The sequence below is a fragment of the Polistes dominula genome, unplaced genomic scaffold (genome assembly GCF_049000335.1).
Source record: "Polistes dominula isolate Pdom_NZ unplaced genomic scaffold, Pdom_raw_medaka contig_28, whole genome shotgun sequence".
NCBI lineage: Eukaryota > Metazoa > Arthropoda > Insecta > Hymenoptera > Vespidae > Polistes > Polistes dominula.
In genome coordinates this window covers 1,467,708-1,494,527 of record NW_028300879.1, presented here as the reverse complement: position 1 = coordinate 1,494,527, position 26,820 = coordinate 1,467,708, and the positions used below count along the sequence as shown (strand labels likewise).

At 27.1% G+C, this 26,820-nt stretch overlaps 3 protein-coding genes across 8 annotated transcripts in view; 1 reads left to right on the top strand and 2 right to left on the bottom strand.

The window, feature by feature from the left end:
* Ac3 (adenylate cyclase 3) overlaps positions 1-6,393 on the bottom strand; it is an 8,750-nt gene extending 2,357 nt beyond the window's left edge. The window contains exons 1-8 of the mRNA XM_015318601.2: positions 5,203-6,393; positions 3,447-3,826; positions 2,728-3,012; positions 1,929-2,212; positions 1,530-1,858; positions 1,125-1,454; positions 429-734; positions 24-359 (exon numbers count right to left, since the gene is read on the bottom strand). Of these exons, the coding sequence (XP_015174087.1) occupies positions 24-359; positions 429-734; positions 1,125-1,454; positions 1,530-1,858; positions 1,929-2,212; positions 2,728-3,012; positions 3,447-3,826; positions 5,203-5,754 (2,802 nt within the window). The 5' untranslated portion in view covers positions 5,755-6,393. The remainder of the gene's footprint in view (positions 1-23; positions 360-428; positions 735-1,124; positions 1,455-1,529; positions 1,859-1,928; positions 2,213-2,727; positions 3,013-3,446; positions 3,827-5,202) is intronic.
* Positions 5,574-26,820, top strand: LOC107065148 (alpha-tocopherol transfer protein-like). 4 transcript variants are annotated; one of them, XM_015318575.2, is made up of 6 exons: positions 19,116-19,272; positions 19,945-20,068; positions 23,933-24,109; positions 24,442-24,995; positions 25,947-26,097; positions 26,753-26,820. In XM_015318575.2, exons 3-6 carry the CDS (start codon positions 23,938-23,940, stop codon positions 26,779-26,781), a joined length of 906 nt encoding a protein of 301 aa, XP_015174061.2. In that variant the 5' UTR covers positions 19,116-19,272; positions 19,945-20,068; positions 23,933-23,937; the 3' UTR covers positions 26,782-26,820. The 4 variants fall into 4 exon arrangements, with proteins under 4 accessions (XP_089030346.1, XP_015174061.2, XP_089030341.1 ...); XM_089174215.1 differs by having other exon boundaries at positions 19,945-20,200; XM_089174220.1 differs by lacking the exons at positions 19,116-19,272; positions 19,945-20,068 and adding an exon at positions 5,574-5,715.
* On the bottom strand, positions 7,623-14,200 carry LOC107065180 (alpha-tocopherol transfer protein). 3 transcript variants are annotated; one of them, XM_089174206.1, is made up of 5 exons: positions 14,013-14,200; positions 10,596-10,917; positions 9,737-9,831; positions 8,186-8,500; positions 7,623-8,117 (listed from the first exon to the last, which is right to left on the bottom strand). In XM_089174206.1, the coding sequence occupies exons 2-5, from the start codon at positions 10,756-10,758 to the stop codon at positions 7,776-7,778; spliced, it is 915 nt and encodes a 304-aa protein (XP_089030332.1). In that variant the 5' UTR covers positions 10,759-10,917; positions 14,013-14,200; the 3' UTR covers positions 7,623-7,775. The 3 variants fall into 3 exon arrangements, with proteins under 3 accessions (XP_089030332.1, XP_089030329.1, XP_015174112.2); XM_089174203.1 differs by lacking the exon at positions 14,013-14,200 and adding an exon at positions 11,533-11,559; XM_015318626.2 differs by lacking the exon at positions 14,013-14,200 and having other exon boundaries at positions 10,596-11,344.

The window sequence follows — 26,820 nt, the reverse complement described above, 5'->3', positions numbered from 1 at the left end:
AAATATGTAATGTTTATGTTTACCTGAATACATCCAACTTTTCCGGTGCTTTCCATTCGCGAAGCAACGTTTACGGTGTTACCCCAAATATCGTAATGAGGTTTTCGAGCACCAATCACCCCAGCAGTTACTGGACCATGATTGATACCCATTTTTAGGACAAAATGATTAAAACTCTGTTCGTTGATTCCCGATAGAGCTTTTTTTAATTCTAAAGCAAATTCTACGAGAGTCGATAGGTGAGTCCACCTTGGATTATCCTCAGACTCTTGGGATTCAGTTATACCCGAGGCAGCCATGTAAGTTGAGCCTATTGTTTTGATCTTAATGATGTCTTTGAACTTGTTTTGATCCAATATCTAATGAAAATGAAAATACATGTAAAATATGATCGTTAAATCGTTAAGAGATTTATATTATTGACTTACAGCATCAAAATCGGAGATAACTTCGTTGAGGAACCTTAAACATTCGAGTCCTTGATTATTAATACTTTCCTCGCTGTAAAAATCGGCAAAGTTGGGCATACTTGCAAATAATACACCAACTTCGGCATAACTTTGACTGTAAAGATCATCGTGATGCCTTGCTCTTGAAAGAAAATAAATTGCTACGTGTGGTGGTAATATATTGTATATTAATGCGCCATTTCTTCGTTTCATATCGGCAGCTCTTTCTCTTTGAGCTGCTACCTCTCTGCCACGTAAATAAAGCATTCTTCTTGCTTTTTCGGCCTAATGACAAAAAAACATTTATTCAATTTATTTATTTCACACTCATTCCAATTACAATATTTTATTCAATTATTCAATTTCTATTCGATAATTGTCTTTTTTTTCTTTTGTCGAACGAGAAAAATAAAAAAAAAATAAAAAAAAAATAAAAAAAGGAAGAGAGAGATTTCACGTGACAATTTCGTGTCAATTAAAATCCCGAATAAAAAGCTTTCACCAATCGTCGTATTAGCTACGATCCAATTTATCACTGAAGTTCTAGCAATTGGAAAATCGATTGAAGTTCCCGTGCCACTCAGAGGACAGAACGGAGCTAAGTAATCAACGCTTTCGATTATCCGAGAGAGATGGTAGTTCGTTCGATTTCAATCTAGATAGGTAATTACTTACGTATCTAGCTACGATGACCAAGGCAGTGGCGATGGTGATCAACGAAGCCGACAAGGTATATTTTAATGAATATGTGATCGGATCAGGTGGTAAAGTAGCCATTTCTTCCAATTCCAAAGAAGTTCCGAGAAATACTATATTAATAGTACACTGTGCACCGGCTAGAATGTACATCAGCAATGCCTTTCCAAGATAGCAGATGTAAGTTGGCATAGAAATTGCTACGAGGGCAAGCACACCGATATAAGAATAATAAGAAGGATAAGGACAACGCATCCAGTACGACATGTTTCCTTTTGGTTCAATTTCGTCGATGATAGCACAGTTACACTAACAAAAAAAAAAACAACAGCGTTTTTAACTTGCTTTACTATCAAAGTTAAATTGAAAAGAATATTGCAATACCATGTCGAGAAGTAGGAAATCGGTTAGAGAGAAGGTCATCAACAAAGCTAATGTTCTTCTCAACCACGTCGCTCTTACTGCACTCCCAAGACACGTGGCACCGGCTAGCACCACTCCAAAGAGTACAAGCACGCCTGCACCACCCCAAGTGAAAGGTCCCCATGGATGCAATCTCCATACCGGTGATGCACACATCATCACTAAAGGGCCACCGAGCAAAGACAAAGGTGAGAAGGCCTCTTTGGCACTGTGAAAGGCCTTTTCCACAATTGGATCTTTAAAACGCAACGTTAGCCACGATACGTGACCCTTCAGGTCGGCACCCCCACCTACGTTCAAATGATGTCATTCGATTATCGAAAACTCATCAATTAGTTTAATTAATCAATATAAACTTACCTTTGCTATCCATTTCCTTTCTCAATCTTTGCCTGAACTCTTCTGAGTCTTCTTTATTACTTCTCCTCTCTTGATTATTGTCCATTGTCCTTCGAGAAGTTTCGTCGTTCAACGATGCAAGACTTTTCGTTATCGCCGGTTTGAAAGGTTTTAATGCTCTTACTATAAAATAGGTGACGATTCCAGCCTTTTTAAGTGCCTCCTCTCTTTTCTCACCAAACGCCGGCTCAATTTCAAATTCATCATTGAGAAAGCTCAAAGTTACGTTGGAAACGTGTACTCTCCTTAAAATAAACGCACCCATATTGTCTTTCTAATTATAACAAATTCGTTACGTTCAATCACATATCCCCCTTGTGTTTCTATTTATAATTGACCCCGTTCTGAGAAAAATAATCAACGACCTCCGTAATTACGCACACACACGAAAAAAAAAAAACCCAAATTGATCTGACTATTTTGGTTGTTTGTCTAGCGTTAGGAATCAAAGGGACGATTTGAAGAAAAAGTAAGGGCATAGGTACGTGTACGATTTTCATCCTTTTTTTCGTCGCGTCTCTTGTCTGTTTATCCTCACTTAAGGGCCTCTAAATAAATTAGGTTAAGAGGAACTCAAGCTCAAACGAATAGCTCCCTAGGTAGTACGTGCAGAGATTCAAGTACCCTAACTGCGCCGGTCACGTTTAATGATCCAAACCAGTATCGCGTATAAGTGTGGATAGACTTTATCTCCAAGTGTTTAACGTAATTACCATAATCATCGATCAAAATAGACAACAACAACAAAATGAAATCTTACCCGGCTCTTCCGCTGCTTTCCATTTTATTAGCCAATTCAACGTCTTTACTGTAAACGTCGAATTGCCATTGTCGTTGACCAAGAACACCGGCCAGGACAGCACCTGTATGTATGCCAACTCTCATGTCAACTGGACTATTGGTTGTCTGCTGAACATATTTTATAGCCTCGACCATCGAAAGACCCATGTGAACGCAAAGTATTGCATGATCTGGTCTCTCGATAGGTGCACCACTTATGCAATAATAACAGTCGCCAAGAATTTTGATGCGTAACTGTTCGTACCTGTAAATAAATACGATGACAAATCATAAAGAAGATTTAACGAGAACATTGATTAACATCCTGAAACATTTATCGATCGTTTGACGAGTTCTCGTCGTCGTCGTCGTCGTCGTAGTCGTAGTCGTTACCTCGTTATCGTCACCTCGAAGAATATTTCGAGAAAATACAGAGAAAAAAAGGTAGGCATTAATTTGCTCGGATATTGAAAAATACTCATTAAGAATTCCTGATCGATCCTTTCGGAAAAGGAAATGAGTTTCACGTTGTAGAACAAATGAGAGACAAGTTAAACACCTTTTTTTTTTTTTTAGGTAATACACTTGAATACTAATGAAGAATTTAAAACTAATGAAAGATTAGTCAATTGTATCGTTCTAGTTTATTAGGTTAGTTTAGATAGATTACTTAAATTGTCATGAAAAATAAGTAAGTACCGTTCGCTGAGTTGATCGAATCGTGCAAAAAGCTCGTTGAGTATCTTAACCAGTTCGCTAGCGCTGTAGGTAGATGATATTGCTGTGAAACCAACGATATCAGCGTAAAGTATCGAAACATTTTCGTGTCTCGACATGTAGATCTTCTTGAACTGCGTGTCCATGCATGCACCCAAATCCTGTCGCATTTTGACGGCCACATGTTCAGGCAAAACACTGAGAAGTAGCCTTTCCTGTTCGGCACTCTGTTCTTCGATTACCAACTGCACTTCCAGACTTTGTCTTGTCTCGAGAAAGGCTCGACGTTGCTGGAACTCCGCCAGGGAGTAGCTGGAAGCACCCAAAATAGCGACGCCGGCCGAGAGTGTCACCGTCAGGATCTATAGGATGTTTTCACGCTAAATTCTTACGATTGCAAGCTTTCAATCACGCGGGGATTAACCGATTAGCAAAAAGGGTAACCCTTCGATGCACGCTTTGTCGATGAGCTTTCTCATCCGGAAAGATACGAACCGCAAAATGTCGTGCACCGAAGGGTTAATATGTATAATAACGTTAATGAGAAGGCAAGTGTTTTTCTCGATATTTTTATTTTTTTTTTTAGCCTCACGAGAGAGTATCGAAGATCGTGTCGACATATTTTCCATAGGGGAAAAAAAAAAAAAAAAAAGAAAGAAGCTTTCACGTGTAGGATCGAAAAACGATTTGTAAGAGTTAGTAAACATTGACACGTTTAACGGGCTGGTTTAATCAGCGTTCCATTCTTTCCAACGGTCCAGAATCTCGTCAATGAAGACTACTAGTCGTTCTCATTGAAAAACGATCGGATGTCGTGCATGGAAAGGCGACGGTGCCGCATCGTTGCACGATGTCACGTATATGTCCGTCTCTGTCCCGCGCGCGAGCTCTATCTCTCTATTTTAAACTACCATTGACCGAACTCTACTCGAGTGTCACTAACGACAACACCACATGTGCACACGTGTATATGCCGAAGCTTTCGCTTTCGTGTCCACGAACAACAAGTTTGTAACTTTAAGAGTCGATCCTTCTTTGATGCACCTATGTCCATCCGTCGGACGTACAAATTTTTAGGGTAAACGAACGCGATGACTATCATATGCTATTACATCTTGATCTGATTTCGTTGCATGAAATATGATTGGAAGAACGTTCAAAAGAACGTTCTCTAATTTTGTCTCAATCATTTTTCTATCTTTTGACTGAACTCTTTTGCTCGACGTGAGTTAAAGTTTCATTATCGTCCTTGAAATAATTTGTAAAACTTTTCTTTTTCTTTTTTTTTCTTTTTTTTTTCTTTTTTTTTTTCCACAGAATAAACTCTCTGTAAGATAATAACATTTTTATTTCTCCATCGTCGAACTTTACGCGTAGCTCCCTACTCGCGATTAGATCGATGAACGAAGTACAATCACGTATAAATTAGTTCGAGTAAAAGCACCGATCAGAGTAGCACGTAAACAAAGCAAGCGTTTATTCGAGCTAGCTCATAAACGTGATCTTCCCAAATATTTTCATACAAGGGGCGTTATCAAAGAGGACAAGAGATCGATCGAAAGATAAGACGTTAATCTAGTTTAGGAGGGCGAGAAATTAGCAAAGTCAAAGCAGCAACAGTTGTTTTACACACGCACGTCATAGCTCTGTTTACTTTGTCACTATCTTCGTTTGAATTGTTGATAAATATAATAAAATAATTGAGTATCTCTGAATGTGCAATTAATAAGGGACCTACCAGAACGTCGATGGCCGATAGGATCGGCACTTTGGAGAGTCTAAAAACGGTGACCATATAAGCTGCAGCCGTAGCAATCGCTAATAAGAAGCAGAAGGATAATCTAAGGGGTAGAGTAGCGAATAGGAGATAAAGGAAGAGCAGGAGCCATCCTAGTCCATCCCTGGGCGTGACCTCGCTCGATTTGAGAAACAGCTGAGCGAGCAACTGTCCCGTAGAAAGCCACCATGCCACGTGGGGAACGGCGGCCCACAAGCCGTCTCTGGCCCGTGTTCCGTGTTCCGCCCATGCCAATAAGCCCAGGTTCAGACCTATGAAGACAGCGGTGAGCCCTCGAGCTGGTAGTTCCGGTTCAGGCGAGGCTACCGTATAAGTCCCGTAAAGGACAGCTGATAAGAGGAAGCACTGAAGGCCACCGCGTCTTTGTTGAAGGGAAGAGGCACGATAAAGTCGTTCAAGTTTAACGTTACTGAAGCTGGTTCTTAACAAATTCGACGGCCTGCCGGAGTTCAGGTAAGACTCCTCGTTCGTAGTCTCCAATCTCTGGGACATGGCGCCGAGAATCGTATACGTTATCACACGCACCGCATTTTTTTCTCTTTTTTTTTCTTTTTTTTTCTTATTTCCCACCCTTTTTACTTTACAATTTCACAAACAAAATAACCTCATCGACTACTGTAATCGTCATACGTTGTTATTGTAAGTTAGAAATTTCTTCTCGTTGTTTCTCATCGAGCTGTATTTCTTGGGAACTCGTTTCGCAAGCTCACTTGGATTTAGGGTGGGCGAGGTCAAGTCTTACTCTCTCTCTCTCTCTCTCTCTCTCTTTCTGGTTTTGGCTCCTCCTTCTATTTCTCTCACTCGTTCATTCGATTCGAATCTTCTAACTTTTCTGTCTTGACAATCCTTAAAACCCTATCTTCTTGACAGTTATTTTCTTGAATCCTTTATGATTAATTACTCACGCACCGATTGACGAAAAAATCAAGGAACATACACGCTGAATTATCATGCACCCACAGACACACACATACGGCACCAGGCCGGCCTCCTTTTCGACGTGCACCTGCACCCGCGCGCGCGGGGGACTGTCCAGGTTGCTACTATCGTTCCTGTCTTTTCTCCTCGGCGCTTCTCTTCTCTTCTCTTCTCTCCACGGGTGCAAACTTTCTCTCACCCTCGCACTAACACTCTCACTCTCTCTCTCTCTCTCTCTCTCTTTCTCTTTCTTTATCATTCTGCGCACCCTCTCTTACCACCACCTCTTTCCAAGCACCGAGTCTAGGCGTGCGCCATGCGAACCCCTGACAGCTCCGACCCTCGCGATTCGGGTCGATATCAACCACCACAAAACCCAGCAGTCGACGTCGAGTCCTACCTGCACCTCTTTCTGCCCTACCTATTCTACCTACAAACCTAACTATAAGAAAAAAAAAAAAAAAAAAAAAACAACAACATTTTAAACGACAACTGAATTATATCTTATACAGAAAATCTATACAAAATATTATCTAGTTTTTTTTTTATCTTATAATACGACAATTATTTTCTTATTTGTAATTTTATTTTTTTGTTTTTTCCGATTATGGATCAGAAACAGAAAAAGAAAGAAAGACAGAGAGAGAGAAAGAGATCAATAAATTGTCCTAGGTTAATGATTATTTGAAAATCACTTGTGTTGATTATTAGGTGTAGAAATGAATTCGTTGCATTCTTAAAACCAAATATTTGAATCATGTCATTTTTGCTTAGCTGTCAAATGATTCATAATTGATATAAGTGTTGAGATACTCAACCGTCATAAACTAGCGGATGATTATTTATTTACATTTTATTAAACAGAATTAGAAATAAATGAATATCAAGATATATCGAATGAATTTTGATATACAATAAAAATATGTACACGTATATATGTACACGTGTATTGCGATTAGATGCTAATCGGTAACTCGAATTTAGCGGTTATCTGGCGTACTTGCCAAATGACCTATTTACCTCCACTTGCGAAATCCTCTTATCGTTTTCTCTCGATCGTGTGTATACCTATGTTCTTACATATGTATACTCGCTTTTGTCTAAATATTTTTTTTCTCTCCAAGTCGGTGTAATTCTCTTCTTTGGTTCTTTTCTACCGGGTCACTAGATTCTTTGTTTTTATATTCCCTTTTCTTCCTTGGTAAAAGGAAATAATGGATAATGGGAACGTATGTTTGAGTAATCAGGTATATACAAGTTCGACAATATTTATCAAATTTTCTTCTAACCTTATCGATATATCGTTAATTAAGATATGCATAATAATATATATATATATATATATATATATGAATAAAACTTATAATTCAACGAATTGGCCCACATACCTTTTCATTATGAAATAAAAAATATTCAAAAGAATACACAATGGTAGTGTAAAATTCATGTAAAATTATTTTAATGACAAATATTATTGTACAATTAATTCGTAAATTGAATAATGGTACAATGATTATAATATGATAATAAAGAAAATAATTCAATGAGAATAATGATACTACAGTAATGTTAGAGAATATTTGAATATTAAATTTTCATCTTTTCGGTATTTGAAAATCATCGGGTACTACGTATCCCAGTTGTTCCATCTCTTTAACAATCTTCGGTACTTTGATCAAAGATTCAATCCATTTGTAATAAGCCAATTCTTCACGAGTACCACCGTACATCTTGGGCAAATAATTAGGTGTAATGTGTTTATGAAAGCTTAGCATGTCGTCTCCGTGAAAAAAAATTCTGTCCTTCATGCGAGAATTCAATAGTGGCTTGAAAACTGCATATATTGCGTCGAATATCCAAGATTGATGAAGTATATGAATGGAATGAGTTTTTATTGGAAAAGACGTTACCATTAAAGCCATGATCATATTTGCAATCTGTAAAAATCAACTTAATACGTAAAAAAGAACGACAAATAATGAATGAGATGAAATAAAAGTCAGACCTGCGGTGTTACTGTCCAAACGTGGGACATAGTGATACCCTTGAGATCGAAAACTACGATGCCACCTAAAATCTGAGCTCTTGGCTCGAGAATGCCCAGCTCTAGTACAATAACAGTGGCCTTGAAAATCTCCTCGACAGGGTACTTTCGAGGGTCCCAATTACCCATGCGATAAATCAGCATCCGTCTACCACATTCAGTTCTGTAAGCCGGCACAGTTATTACATCGTCGTCACCGATATGGCACATCTCGGTGGGACAAATATCCTGATGTATCTCTGGATGTTCTTCCTTAAAGTTGTAGTAATTCACTATCTATCAAAAAGATTATATGAGATAATTGTTTGATATTACAAATCGTGTTAATTGACAAAGAAAAAGACCTTAAAAAGTTTTACGCACATTCGTGCCTATGTAAAACAGAAAAAAAAATTTTGCATTTTATCACGTTTTAATCAGTAATTAACAAATAACAAGGTTAAACGTTATTATCTTTAGAAATGTTCTAAATAATTATATTATAGACTATAGGTATTCAAAATGATGATCGTGTTTGTTTTAATACAAAAATCTAACATTTTCTAACTAATTTTTTATGCACGTTTTCTATTTCCCGTGATGTTATCGATTGACATGTAACTAGAATTCTTTGTGAAACTATAAACACGTAATAACGTGCAATATCGATTTAGTGCAAATTTCGTTTATAACGTTCTTGGCTAACGTTAAGATTACTAGGTTTTTTTTTTTTTTTTTTCTTGCATTAAAACGACAAAAAACATGTAACTTTAGGCCATCGATCTTTTCTAGCAATAGGTTTGCCTTGGCATCGTTGCTCAACTACGATCACTGGTGAATGTTTCCTTTTACCACATTTAATCTGGAAAACTCCGTAGAAAAGGGAAAGAGAAAGAGAAAGAGAAAGAGAAAGAGAAAGAGAAAGAGAAAGAGAAAGAGAAAGAGAAAGAGAAAGAACAAGATAGATGGAAAAAAAAAGGGCAGAGTTAATTTATTTTAGTATTTAATTATTTATATTTAATTTATTTTATTATATATTTAATTTATTTAATTTATTATATAATTTATTACATAATATATATATAATTTTATATATTTTAAAAATATAATTTTTTTTTATAATATTTATTTCTTTATTTATATTTATTATCTAAAAGTTCATTAAAATTAATTAAATTAAAATGTTAGATTTATCGATAGATAAAACAGTTATTTATATTTAATTTATTTTAATTTATTTTATATAATTTATATATTATATAATATATATTATATATATTTTAAAAATATAATATTTATAATATTTATTTATTGATTTATATTTATATATTAAAATTTATTTCTTTTTTAAATCTATTATCTAAAAATTCGTGAAAATTAGTGAAATATAAAATGTTAGATTTATCGATAGATAAAATAATTCAAATATTAATTTGACGTAATTACTTTATTCGGTCTTTCGTCATTCAAGTAAAAATCATTAATATTATACCAAACAAATATAAAAAAAAAAAAAAATATTGAACGACTCACCAGTCGATGAGCACTATTGACGTTGAAATTTCTCGCACGAAGAAATCTTATCAGATACTCATCATCCATTCTCAGCGGTATGCATTCACCTTGTTCTAATCAAAGATCGAGGAAAAATGATTTATTAATTTAAACAATAAAATAAATCTTAGAATTTACCTGTTTCGAATTTCATTCAAATGAGAATAATGAAAATTGATTGAATCTTCGGTCATCGATAAAGTGATAACAAGTAACGAAAGTTGTCATTATTATTCTTACTAAACGATTAAAATTTTTGAAGAAAATTTGCCTGTAATTTCGATTCATTTCAAATTTTATTTGAATAACTTTATTCCCATTAAAGAGCTATTAAACAACAGTTTTCTCATAAAATTATCGTTTCATTCGTTTCCGACACATTTATTTAATATCTGTTATCTATAATAACTCTTCTAAACATCACTTTTCAAATTTATAATATTAAATATGTAATCTTCGTGAATGAAACGTCATAATACAAATTTCAAATGTCAAATTGTTACCAAGAGATAAATAATATCGTTTTAGAATATACACATTTATTATACACGTTTAGATATCACATTAAATAATTTTATTTATTCACTTTTTATGAATATCTCAAAACGTCCGAGAATTAATTATCAGTGCGACGAAGGTCAAACGTATCTTGCTTGTTAATATTATTCAAATGATAGTTGAATCATACATAAGATTGTTCAAATGTATAATATTACGAATGAAAACGGAAAATAATGATATGTACTTATTGAATTAAAAATGATGAAATAATACACTTTCAAATAAAATGATTAAACAATGAAATTATTAAATGATATTAAAATTGAAAATTAATTACCATAAATCATGTCGCGTAATTCTTGCAATGTTTGACATTTGACTTCATCCGTTTCACCAATTTCTCTTCTAGCATACTCCATAACTTCTGGGGGTGGTTCGTCGAGATCGAGGTTAACGATCTCGTCGTTAAGCTCGATTAGCTCGTCCTTGAGTTCCGGCATTTTGGCAGCCTTAGAATCTTCTCTCTCATGAATGCACACCAATCTTTCTTCGTCCTTCCTATCGTTCAAACGTTGATTACATAAATGATAAACACCATTTTCTTCAACTTCTTCTTCTTCTTCTTTTTCTTCTTCTTTAAGATTTTTCTTAGTTGTATCCTGTACCGGAATGAAATTTTGATCGTTAAGGGAGTTCATCATTTTTAATTGATTGATTGATTGATTGATTGATTTCTTTTTAAAATAACGTTTGCATTCAATAATTGTTTAAAACGTTAGATATTATATTCTTAAATGCAAGCACCCGCACTATGTGACGCTGACACATTCACCGTCGATATAATACTTCACGTTTCACGTTTATCTTCGTGTATCGTGTTCTCGCACGATACCAACTAACCTCCTTCTCTTTTATTCCTATGTCGACATATTTGCAATGTTTAAGCTAACTTCACACCGCACCCTATTTGTTTTTATTATTTAAACAATATGAATTCAAACACAACGGCGACAAAATATTACGATGAAAATAAGTATTTTCTTTACACACGATGATCTGTAATGTTGACTGACGGAAAATACGAACAGACAGAGAAAGAGAAAGAGAAAGAGAAGACAAGACAAGAGAGGGGGGTTATGCGTGTCTCTTGCGAAATATGGTCAGGGTCATCCTGTTGAATCTACTATGGCTTTGTGCTTTCACTGACAACTGTAATAGTGGGTAAAATGTGCGGTAATACTTGCAGAATATAACCGACATGCTTCTTCGATTACCTTAAAATACATCCTGCATTCGTTCCCCAACATTTCTTTTCGAAAGCGGTTAAAACTAAGTTACTAGAAATTTTCTAATTACATCACGAACAATATAACTTTCGAGATAACACATCTCAATTCTTTTGTTGTTGTTTCTTTTACTTCTATTTTTTCCTTTTTTACTCTCTGTTATTATCGTTAATGATATATGCCAAGATTTGTTCGCGAAGTCATGAAATTATATTCGTTTGTGGGTCATTTGAAAAAAAAAAAAATTGCATCTTCCGGTGTTATACGTTTTTATCCTTTTTTCTTTTTTTTTTTTATTTCTATTCTGTTCTTGCATCACGCTGTAATCAAATGAAGATACTATATTTCTTATTGAATTTAATTAGAATTATAAATGGCACGTATGATGAAAATATTTTTTCATATTTTTAAATATACTTTTATAAGAATCGAAATATTCCTTATTCTTCTTCTACTTCTTCTTTCATTAAATAAAATGGAAGAAATTATATTTATAATAGGCATTAATAAATTAATACGTATCTAATTTATGGTTGTTTATGAATTTATAATCAATGCAATAAGATTGCAAGAGACGTTTAATAAAAAGTAGTTTCATCATTTGATTTATTTAAACCAAGAATTGATCTTTAGACCGAGGAAAGACAATGGTAAATGCTAATGAAACAAAAAATAACAGACAAGGATAGAAAAAGAAATAAACGAAGAAAAAATATTAATGCTGATTTACGTATGATTCATATGTATATATATATATATATATATATTCTTTTTTTAAAGTTTTTTTTATCAAATTCGTAATAATGCACTATGGACTCATATGTATCCTTTACTTCTTTTAAGCATTGAAGTGTAGATATAAAAAAAACCATCATCTTTTTTTCCTTATCTCATTTGATATGTTAACTATGATATTAAATCTATTCGTTACGCAAAAGACATAAAAAATAGGCTATTACATTTATTTCTAACTCATGTCTATGCTTAATTATGGCAATTAACACCAAGTTAGTTCTTTGTAAAGTCATTCGGTAGCAGTGAATATAATTATAATTATAAAGTCATCCGAAGGTCATGATTCATTGCATTCGTATTAATACAGAATATAATATTATACTTATCATATATTATATATACATATGCCATATATATATATATATATATATATATATATATATATATATATATATATATATATTTATATTGTTTTATTTTTGTTGTTATCAAAAACATATTGGGACTTATGTAAAAGAAACTTCTGATTAAATTTGTTATTATAATTTTCGATTTTACAAAAATGAAACATCATCAAAAAAAATTATATATTATATATATATTTAAATTTAATTATTAAAATTATATATTAATTATTATAATTATTAAAATTTTAATTAAAAATTATTACAATAAAAAATATTAATATAATATATTATATTAGATAAATTAAATATATATAATAATTATTTAACTTTTTTTTTTTAAGTTAAATAAAAAGTTTTTATATTATATAATACAAAAAATTATATTATATATATATATATATATATACTATAATATATAATTAAATATAAATATATTAAATATATTTACTATTTATATAAATTAAAAATCTAGTGATAAACATATTTTTAATAATGCATAATGCATATATCTGATATAATTACATGATGAAACAGATACAATAATTAATAAACGATTAATTAAAAAAAGAAATAAAAAATTAACCAAAAGATTATGATTAACAAATGATAAAAAGAAAATAGAGATTTTTTTTTGATAAAATATTAATTAATGAATATTATTATATTATTTATTATATAAATAAATATAGAAATGTAATCAACGATTAACGTAAAGGTGAAATTGACAAAAATAAAAACGCATTTTTTTGTTGTTGTTGTTGTTATCAAAAACATATTGGGACTTATGTAGTAAAAGAAACTTTTGATTAAATTTGCTATTATAATATTTTCGATTTTACAAAAATGAAACATCAGCCAAAAAAAAAAAAATTATCACCCAACTTGAAGTTATTTTTATACAACCGGTTTACGAAGATTTGTAGTAAACAAAATCGAATTCTTCGAGATGAAACCAGTAAGATGGTATCGATAATTATGAGTTATTTCAACATTCGATATATTTTCTGTCAGTATATATATAAAAGAGAACTTATTTATTATGACTTATAATAAAATATTGTTCAATTATTTTAACATTGACTCTGTAGAGAGAAAAAAATGGAAGAATTGAATTACATTGGAAATCATTTTATATAATGATATATTTCAATTGATATTTTAATCATAATTTTATTTAATATAATAATATTCAATATTTATATTAAAGTACGATTGATCGTGATTATATTTCACGTGTTTACATTTGTCAAAATGTTTTGATTTGACGATTTTATTTTGCATTTATTCGATTTAATAATTTAATTCCAATGAAACAAATACACTCACCGTTTAAAATGTCGCAAGAAATATTCATCTGGATGAAAAGAAAATCTTCGAAGCTCGTGTGTCAACGTTCTTGGAAATACTGTCGATAAAATCCCTGATATCACTGTACCTAAAGTAACCAGCACTTTCAACCTTCTTCCGCGTTTGTAATTCCGCACACGAGAAAGCTGTAAGACCGCATGCGGTGTGTCTAGAACAATTGCCTCACCTAACACGAGTTCGAGAGTTCACTAACATAAATAGGAGGAGGAAACTCGACAATATTTTTCTTTTAAGAATTACAAACATTAAGTCTAATAATTTGCTTTCTACCATCATCAAGAAAGTGAAACAGAAAAAATTCATTAAAATGGGCGGGAGCGGGGGGGGGGGGGGAGGTTAAAGAAAGTAAAAAAAGGGGAAAAGAGATAAATACCGGTTAACCAGACACCTAAAAGTAAATCTTCACTCGTTATCAATGATTGTAATTTTATGGTGTTGCTATGTTGCCAATAACATGTGTGAGCTTTCCTCTACGAGTAGTTTACTTTCTAAACACGTCGCGTATACATATATATATATTACAATTTATATATATATATATATATATATATATATATATATATATATATATATATATATATATATATATATATATTATATTACAATTTATATTATATTAACGTATATATATATATATATTATATTATTATATATTATATATAACGTATATATAATATATATAATTATTATAATATTTTAATATATATTATATTATATATTTTTATATTATAATATTATAATATATATTATAATTATATATATTATATAATATATATAATTATATAAGATATATATAAGATATATATATATATATATATATATATATATATATATATATAATTATATAATAATATATTATATATATTATTATAACGTGATATATAATATATAACTTATAATAACTTATATATATACTATATATATGCTATGATTGCTCTTGCCGAAAACAAATTTGTTCATTTGCATTATAAGCATGTTAAAAAAAAACTTTTTTTTATTATTATCTCATTAAAATGTCAAAACGAAGTTAACCCATCAAAAACAGTTAGAACAAATATCATTTCACGATTAATTATAATCAAGTCTTTGAGTGGACGTGTTTTTTCATTATTTTGTACGAAAAAGAAAAAAATAAATAAACGAGAATAATAAAAGGATATAGTAAAAACGATGAGTTCAAGGTGATCACGTTTATACGTATGTATTTCGTTTCTCGTATATGTGAAGATTTCTTTCTGCTTTCTTTGTTCATGGCTAATAAATAAAATGTTTTCTTTTTTTTTCTTTTCCTTTTTTTTCTTTTTTTTTTTTCTTCTTAAGATAAAACATAAATGGTTCAAGGTAATCGAAAATTTTGTAAAATGTTATTGCATTTTTTTTTAAGTGAAATCTCGTTAAATGTGCCATAAACGAAACAATTCGTTTATGCCATAAACGAAAACAAAAATCAAATCAAATCAAATAAAATCAAATCAAATTAAATCAAATAAAATCAAATAACAAATCATCAAGTTATAGAAAGAGAAATTTTCAGCAATATTAGAGTTACTCTCTCCCCCATCCCCTCCCTCCCTTCCTCCCTACCTCCCACCCTCCCTTCCCTGGCCCCGATTTATCTAAACTCGGAAGTATGACTGGTCTTTAAATAAACACGACACTATTACCGTATATAAAGACACGTGCATGCACACATAAGTAAATGAGTAAATAAGTGTTGCGTTAGTGGAAGAAAGAAAGAAAGGAAAAAAAAGGGGGAGAAAAAAAAAATAAGTGCGTTCGTGTTTGTACATGTAACTAAGGAACTAACGACAAATTCTAAGTGCAATACAGGAAGAACAACTTTTACTTTCTTACCAAAGACAAACGTTAATGGAATTGTCCAATCTTGCATCATCGTTGGTATCAAAAAGGCTGTGTTTATTCTAATCACGTATTCTTTTAAAGTTGACGTATATTAGATCGTCCCTAATGTTACTTACAATTAGTATGTTTATATATATATATAAAATATATATATTTAGTATAATGTATATATATATAATATATTATATATTATTATATTATATATATAGTATATTATATATTATTATATTATATATATAGTATATTATATATTATTATATTATATATAAATATATATTATATTTATATTATATTATAAATAATATATAATATATAGAGTATATTTTATTATATTATATATTATATTTATTATATAATATATTATATATAGTATATTATATATTATTATATTATATTTATAATATGTTAAATTATAGATACTATAATATATATATATATATATATATATATATATATATATATATATATATAATAATTTATAATATTATTTTACTATATTATATGCTATACATTCTATTCTATAATTCTATAGAATAAATCATATTTATTATATTCAATAAAATGATATAAAAAAAAAAAACAATTGTTTACCCTGTAAAACTTATTGAAGAAGAATTAAAAAAAACTTGTGAGATTATCCAATAGAAGATTAGAAGATTATTGTCGTCATTAGAATATTAATTTTATCGGATAGAATGATGTTCATTTTTTATAGTAAGCTTTTTTTTTATTTCCATAAAAGAATATTGCATTTGAATTTACGTCAGTAATCTTTTTTATTTTATGTTAATAAAAAACAAAGTCAATTTATGATACAATGTACATTCATTTGTAAATGATAAGTTTTGATTCTTCATGGATTTTTTTTTCTTATTTCCAACAAAAAATAAATCCTATTTGAAATATGTATACATAATACATGTAACTACAAATTATTGATCATGATATTTTTTATGTACAAATTATAATGTAATCTAATAACTTTGAACGAAGAATATAATCTAACTAATAATTATATATTCTAGTCAAGAAAAAAATTTTATTTTTGTCTAAAAATATTAAGCATTCTTTTATCGTATATATATATATTTTTTTTTATATATTCTTACTTCTTATAAATTATATACATTGGATATTCAAGCATAATTATCAACGTGAATAAATTCTATAAACGCGTTCAATGTAAATTGTTGTTACTATTACATAATTTAAAGAAAAAAAAATCTTTTCATCCTAATCATTATTCAAACCCCAATTATTTTTTCTATATATATATATATATATATTTTATATTAAATTATATTATTTATATTATATTATATTTTATTGTATATTATATTTTATTTTATATTATATTTATTATATAACATATATTATATATTTATTTTATATTTATTATATATTATATACATATATATAATATTTTATATTTTATATTATATTATATTTTATTTTATATTATATTTATTATATAACATATATTATATATTTATTTTATATAATATTTTATTTTATATTTATTATATACTATATATATATATTATATTTATTTTATATTTTATATTATATTATATTATATTATATTATATTTTATTTTATATTATATTTATTATATTATATTATATTTTATTTTATATAATATTTTATTTTATATTTATTATATACTATATATATATATTATATTTATTTTATATATATATATATATATATATATATATATATATATATATTTTATATTATATTTATTAAATATTATATTGTGTATCTTTATGAATACATTTTTGATTAGCTTTGCAAAAAGGACAAAAGATTTCTCAATACCAGAAAATGAATATACCTCTAGTTAAATATACTATAAAATAAAATGATATAATTATCTTTTTATATAAACATATGTTAATTATTTTTTTCATACGTGTACTACTCTTTCTTTTCTATTTTTTTTTTTTGTTCAAAAATATTGTCGTACAAAATGATATGAAATTTTGATGTTAAGGATACATCAAAAGTAAACGCACGTTCATACAATATTGTTTGCCAAATTAGTAAGAAGTTTAAAGTACCTAGTTTAAATGCTACTAACAAAACATACAAATGGATTTGATTGTTTTTTTTCTTTTTTTCCTGTGCTATGATTGCTACCATAGTCGTTTTTCAACACTTTTAAATCTTTTATTTTTACCTGTACGATTGTGACACGATCAAGCGGTTTTTCCTGAGAACTTATTACGATACATCAGATTATTCGAAGCAAATAAATTCATTCGAAGAATGTCAACTAGTATATTAAAATAAATTCTTGTTATCTGTTAAAATATCCTTGATATTTATACTTTTGTTTGCATAATTGAATAAACAAGAGAAAAAAATCCAACATAAAAAAGAAATGAAATTAAATGAAAAGATAATATATATATTTAATTGTTTATAAAATAAATAAATTAAAAAAATCAACCTATAATTATACATATAATAATACTAATATATATATATATATATTTAATATATAATATATAATATAATATTAATTATATATATATATTATAATATTATAATATTATTATATTATTATAATATATAATATTATATATTAATATATATTATAATATATAATATATTATATATAACGTATATATAATATATATAATTATTATATTATTATAATATATAATATTATAATATATACTATAATATATTAATATATAATATTATATATTAATATATATTATAATATATAATATATTATATATAACGTATATATAATATATATAATTATTATATTATTATAATATATAATATTATAATATATACTATAATATATTAATATATTATTATTATATATAATTATAAAGTATAATATATTAATATAATAATATATTATATATTAATATATATAATAAATAATATATTATATTTTTATTATTATTTTATAATATATTATATTTTTATTATTATTTTATAATATATTATATTTATATTATTATTTTATAATATATATATATATATATATATATATATTTGTTTTCTTTTTAATGAAAGCTATATAATTATCAATGCACTTGACATTATTAACTTATTCACATATGTAGGTAGAAATAAACAAAAAATTATTTATTGTACGATTATATCGAATGAAAAAAAGTTGGGAGCTCAGAGTCCAAGCATAAAACGATGACTGATCTCAGTTTATATAAAAGAACCGATTGAAATGTTTCTTAATCATTTATTAGTACGTGATATTTAATATTGTTCATAAATCGTCGATATTATGTTATTCGATTGAATAATTTGTTTATCATCGAATTAACATTTAGCTGATTTATCATATTATAAACAGAACAAGATTGAGCAACCGGTGAGTGTGAAAGTATTACTTAAAAAAAATAATAATTATATCAAAATGAAGTGTCATTTGAATATTGTTTCCATCAAATTATGTTTTAATATTTCGGAAAAAATTGATATTACTGGGATAATTATACTTATCAATTGTTTAAACAGTGTATACGTACTATTACGTTAATATTTAACGGTAGGGAGAATATATTTCTAAATAAAGATATTCTTTTACGTAAAACTTTCAAAAATCGTCAGAATATAATCATTCGATCGATTAAAACGTTACGTTACATTAATGAACTATACCTTAATGTATAATTATTCTATAATAGGACATTATAATATAAAATTTGTTCGTTTATTTAGAATATAATGTTTTAATTTCAAACTTTGTCTTTCTCTTTGTTTTTTTTTATTTTCTTTTTTTTTCTTTTTCTATCTATTTCAAGTTACCTTTTTTATTATTAGTTCATTAGTTGGTGAAAAAAATTACAAATGTCAAAAAGGTTATATTTATAATCATGACATTTTGTTTTACTTAATTATTATATATATACACACACAGACACACACACATATATATATATATATATATATATATATATATATATATATATATACACACATTGGTTGTCTGCAAAATCATAATGATTAAAAGAAAACTTTCCTGGAATGTCCGCTTATACAGGTTCGGTCGGAAAAGAATCGGACATGTTCGGCAATCTTCGTACATATAAGAGTGGAACTGCTAACCAGTATCCTCTTCATTTCTGTTAACTTTTTGAAAGAATAAGGACGTTAACTCTTCGTCGGTAAACTAAGTGTTTCATTTTAATTTTGTATATAATATTTATATATATATATATAAAAAAAAAAAAATTCAGAATTTCATATTATAAATTATTCAAGTGTTTTATTCAACAATATGGCTGTAATAGAAGGAAGTAAGTAAACATATAATATTTAGTCAAATAAACAACTAATTTTAATTATATTCTAATTTTTATTTTTTAGATAAAATAATATTAATATATATATATATATATATTTTAATTAAATATATAATGTATATAATAAAAGTTATAATATAATTAAAGAGTTAGTTGTTGTACATATATAATATTTAGTCAAATAAGCAACTAATTTTTATTTCAGATATAATAATATTAATATATACATATACATTATTATAACTTTTATTACAATGATAAAAAAAAAAATATTGCAATTAAATTTTGTTCATATTTATTTTCCATATAGTTTTTTATTTCGAAATATATTATAAAATTTCATTTTAAAATTTTTCATTTAATATTACCTTTGTGTGTGTGTGTGTGTGTGTGTGTGTGTGTGTGTTCTGAAATATTTATATTATTTAAATTAATTTTTGTCAATTTAATGCAACATTAACATTAATAATCATGATTTCGTAGATTCAATTGAATAGAATTATTGAATATAATGAAACTACTAAAATAATCGAGCACTAACAAACATAAACTGGTTGGTTATAACGCTTACTTGGTAGTATTATTATCGTTGTTTTAACTCCTCCTCTTTTTCCTTTCCTGTCAATGTTTGTGCACACCAATACATATACAATAACCGTTATATGCCACGTGAGAATTGCACGAGCATGGTATCAGTCAATTTTCTCTTGATCTCTTTAATATCAGAATGTAAACTATTTGTGTAAGTAAAAATTACATTAAACTCTTTTTTCTTTCTTTTATTTCTATATTTCAAATTTGAATGTAATATTTTTTTAATAATTTCAACACATCATTTTATAAATTATTATTATGAAATCGATTGATCAATTATAAAAGTCTTTCGTTCAAAGTAAATTTATTTTTAATGTTATTCAAATTTGAAAAAATCAACAAAAATAATATATATATAAATATAAATATATATTATTTATTAAAAATATAATTATTTATATTTATATATAAATATAAATATAAATAATATATATATAAATCTATTGAATATAATAATCTATTAAATAATATAAAAATATTATATAAATCTAAATAAAAAAAATATATATAATATTATATACATATATTTTATAATAATATATTATATATATATATATTTTTAATTTATATAATTTAAATTATAATTATAATTATATATATATATATATATATATATATATATATATATATATATAAATTATATATAATTAAATTATATATATATAAATAAATATTAGGTAATTCCAAAAGTTTCTTTTTTTTTGTATTAATTTTACAGGCATAATTTTTTTATTTTTATCGTTCATATCCGTTAACTCCTTGATCTATTACCACGTGTCTGACTCGTGGTAAAAAATTTGTGCAATAAGCGAACACCACGAGTCAGACTCGTAGTAAAGGATATGGTGTTTTAAACAAGCAGATAGAAACACTTGAATGACACAGGGCGCCTAACCGATTTTCTTCTTTCTTATGGCACACGAAATTCTTAGATATCACGTAGGTCAAAGGGGTTAACAAAAGAAAACAATGATAATGTCTTCTTGACCGACATTTCCCTTTCACTACTTAAATGTATATTTTCATGCAATTCACGCACAGTTTTGCTTACTTTCATAGGCCTTGCTTAACATTACTGTAGAAAGCAAAGACTTGTCCAAAAATGTGCTTAAAAGAAGTTAACCTTGAATACAGCGTAGAAAAAAAAAGAAAAAAAGAGATGTAATTTATTCAAATGTATTCGGTATCTTATTCATCTGATTATGACAAAGTTAACTTTCGTAATGGCTTTCTTTTTTTTCTTTTTTTTCTTTTTAATGAACTAATAAATACAAAATTTTAGTATCTTCTTTGATTAATTAACGTTCTGACGTATATATCTATATATTTAAATATTTTTTAGTTTCGTAATAACCTTGAATAGCGCTTTGGGACGAAAACAATGACGGGATTTGGTATTTGCGGCAATGAACTTTCTATTTCCTAACGCCAACTAATAATAATAATAATAATAATAATTCTTGAACCTTTAATGAGTTAACTTTCGAAATAAAGACAAAACTGTTCTTAATTTAACTCAATTTAACTTACAGTTTCTATAGAACAAAATGAGATCTTTTATTAATGATTCATTCATCTGTAACAAAACAAGAAACAACATTTATAGTCATTTTTTAGAATTTTTTCTTCATTTCTCTCAGATAAACCTATATTTCGTTATTAAACTTTTCATTTTTCCTATTTCCTATTGTTCTATCGATGTCATTAACTGTGAAATCTAGTGTTATATATAAATACTAAATTGAAAAAAAAACACTATATAAGAAATATGGTTTTCTTTATATATATATATATATATAATTAATATATTATATAATAGTTAATAGTAAAGTTAATACATATAATTTAAATATAAATTATATTTAATATATAATATATAATATATAATATATAATATATTATTAATTATATAATAATATATATACTATTTTATAATATTATATATAATATATTATTAATTATATAATAATATATATACTATTTTATAATATTATAATATATAATATATTATTAATTGTATAATACATATATATTATTAATTGTATAATACATAATATATTATTAATTGTATAATACATAATATAACAATATTACAATATATAACAATATATAATTGTATAATACATAATATATTATTAATTGTATAATATATATATGGAAGAAGAACTATATTCATCAACTATATTTAAATTCATTAAATATTTATTTGCAATTTAATGACGTATATATAATATATATATATATTTGTTCAACTTTTAAGCCTACAATTTGTCTTTCTTCTTTCTTTACTTTGTCATATTTTACATCTTTAAAAAAGTACTAGTCTTTGGCCTTCAATTATATAAGGCTTTTAGAATTTGCTAAAATTAAAATGGTCTTATCTTTTGACATTGTATTTCTTCGTTCAATAGAAATAAAATAATGATTAACATATTACGTTTTCCGCCAGACTTTTTTTTTTTCTTTTTTTTTTTTTTGTCTTAAATAACAGTGACTAAGCAAAAAAAGTTTGATTACTGTAACTATTAGTCGTATAAAGTTAGCAACCTTGATTCTTCAATACTAATATTTCATTTGTTATTATGTTAATCTTATATAGTGTGTGTGTGTGTGTGTCTGTGTGTTTTTTTTCTTAACATCTACTTCGATTATATTTTCCATTTAATTGCTTTTAAGAGTTGTTTTTTTTTTTATTCATCAACAACTTTACACTTATTTACACTTATATTATCTGACGAAATTTTCCATTTTCTTGATTTATTATTTGTGGTAATGTAACGACATTTAACCTGAGATAGAATTATGTTTATATTTAGAATATAAATATATAAATAATCAAAGAAATGTTTTGCATTTTCTGAGTATCCCTGTTATCATTGTTATTTCATTTCCCTCGGAGTCATGAATCAGAGGATAATTTCTTGATAATATAATGAAATTTATTCGTATTGTAATTTTTGCATCCTTAATACTGTTAGTTAAGTTTTTAAGTAGTTTATCCGATTATAAAATAAAAAAAAATTAATATATATATATATAATATATGTTACTTATCTTAAGTACAATAATTCTTGACTAAAGTTTCTTTAAGATTTTGAATTATTTCTTTTTTTTTCTTTTTTTTTTTTTTAGACGACATGATGCTTACAACTGTGAAGGAACTCCCGTTCATTAAACTGGGAGATTTTACTTTAGAATTTGAATTAGGACCACTAAGTCCCGAAATGCAAGAAGTCGCTAAAAAGGAACTTAGAGAGACACCAGAACTTCAGAAGGAATCCATGGAACGATTAAGAGAATTATTGAAAGGTATATAAATCGATTTGAATGATTGTTTGAAGTATTTTCTTGTATAAGACACCCCAGCGATATTTAGTCTTTGTTTAACGAACATAATCGTCATTGGTCGATTTGAACGACGCACAAGGATGCACACTTTTAAAACGAAGTTCTACAGTTAATTGGTTTAAATAATTAACACATTTCATGAAGTAGTTTTCTTTACAAAAAACTTCGCAAAAATGACCTTTTCTATCAGATGGTCATACATACCAGTGGTGTTCTTTAACATTCGTTTTCTTAATAAAAAATAATAAAAATATAAATTTATATATTTACGATCTTTTCTTGTTTTTTTCCAGCTGAAACTGATTTAAAGTGTCCTTTGGAAAATGACGCCTGGTTAATTAGATTCCTTAGGCCTTGTAAATATTATCCTGAATCTGCTGCTGAACTGGTGAAAAATTATTACAAATTTAAAATAAAACACAGTTCTATATACGATGATTTAAAACCCAGCAAAGAAACGAATATTTTTCAACAAAACATATTGACAGTATTACCAACTCGAGATCAACACAACAGACGAATATTAATCATCCAACTTGGAAAGAAATGGAAACACAATCAGTGCAGTCTCGACGAGATCTATAAGGGTTGTGTACTATATTTAGAAGCGGCCATGTTAGAACCAACAACACAAGTTGCCGGTGCAATTGTTATTTTCGATATGGACGGTCTTTCACTTCCACAGACGTGGCAATTTACTCCACCATTTGCAAAAAGATTAGTCGATTTACTCCAAGACGCTGTACCATTGAGAATTAAAAATTTGCATATTATTAATCAACCATATATTTTCAATATGGTATTTGCACTCTTTAAGCCTTTCCTCAGAGAAAAATTAAAAAGCAGAGTAAGTAATATATTTATATATTGTTACAAAATGGAGTGTTATTAACATTTTAATGGCCGCACGTGTACCCGGTCAAACGTAGCTGCTAGAGGACCGGTAATATTTTTGAAAAATCTGTTTATTTTTTTTCAAAAACTTCATTCAATTCACGAATAAACTGACATAGATCAAAAGAAACCAACAACAACAAATTTAATTTTAAATATATCAAAAGTTATATGTAAATAACGGTTGTTCCAGCTATCACACACATGTTGTGTGAACGGCCATTAAAGTGTTAATCTACTGACAACGATTTTTTTCCTATAATATGTGTCTTTATTGTTTTTTTTTTTTGTTTTTGTAATTTCTGCTAAATAATTTACAAATAAATAAAAAAAATCGTAAGGATATGTGCAATATTTGTAAATATTGAGAAAATTTTTTCTTCTACAAATTATTCTTGATAACACAGTCGTAAAAATTGAAAAAAAAAAAAAAAAAAAAAAAAAACAATTCTGCTAAAGAAGAAATCGATAGCAATTAAGACAACAATTTAATGACCCATCAAAGTAAATTGAATTCTTAAATTCTTGCATTTTATTATTATTTTATTATTTAACACGTTGTTCGAGGAATTTCACGTTACGTGAAAAAAAAAAAGAAAATAATCGTGAAGTCTCTGACAAATGATAAGAATTCACGTATATATAAAATTTATTTGATACTTACTTCAAAAAATATATTATAACTCGTAATATATACTATATTCAACTTCATTACCGTATTAATGGCGTAACGATTATTTGAAAATATTCACTTTCCTTTATTATTCAACTTACGTTGAATCATTAATATTTTATTATTATTTCAATTATTTATTTGCCAATGGTCAAAATGAAATTTATTGCTAATAAAATTGTTCTTATTTTTGTAATTTTTTATTTTTTTATTTTTTTTTTTGTATTTTAGATAATCTTTCATGGCAGTGATCGTAAATCTCTACATCAATATGTAACACCAAAATGTTTACCTGAATGTTATGGTGGCACTCTACAGATTCCTGTAGTTAAGGGAAGTGAATGGTTACAACTTTTATTGATGTGTGACAAAGAGTTCGAAGGTGAGTACAATTATGATTTTTCATTATTTTACAATTACAAATTAATAGTAATTTAATGTGTTTCGTTAAATAACAAGATAAATCATTCGTATTGAAGTTTGACGAAATATTATTTGACTAAATAATTCAATAATAATGATGATAATTGATTAATTTGGTATTGTTGCTTCATATGAATTGATATATAAATATCAAAGGTTTCTCATGAAACCGATAATCACAAATATATTACGTCATTAGATAGAAAATTTATAGAAAAACAAAGTTGACAATATGACTCATTACAAATTTCATGCTTGACAATCTAATACTTACTTTACGTTATTACAAGATGAGTTTATAAATAGAAAACTATTGTTCAAACTAATGTGACGTAATTTTATTCGTTAAAAAAGAAGAAAAAAAAGAAGAGGAGAATTTAACAAAGATGAATATTACACAAGACAAATATAATTTCAATCTAATTTCAATTTTATTACGTAAACCCCTAATTTCATGTTGTTTCTCTTTTCTGTTTTCTTTATTTTATTATTATTTTTTTTTTAATTATCTAATGTATGTCTATTAATTCTACAAAATTATACCAATTAAATTAATAAATTAAAATAAATTAATAATAATAATAATGAATGTTTCTATTTTTGTATGTTTGCAGCTATAAATTCATATGGATATAAGAAGTAGCGTTATTAATAAAATTTCAAAGAAAAAACAAAAAAAAAA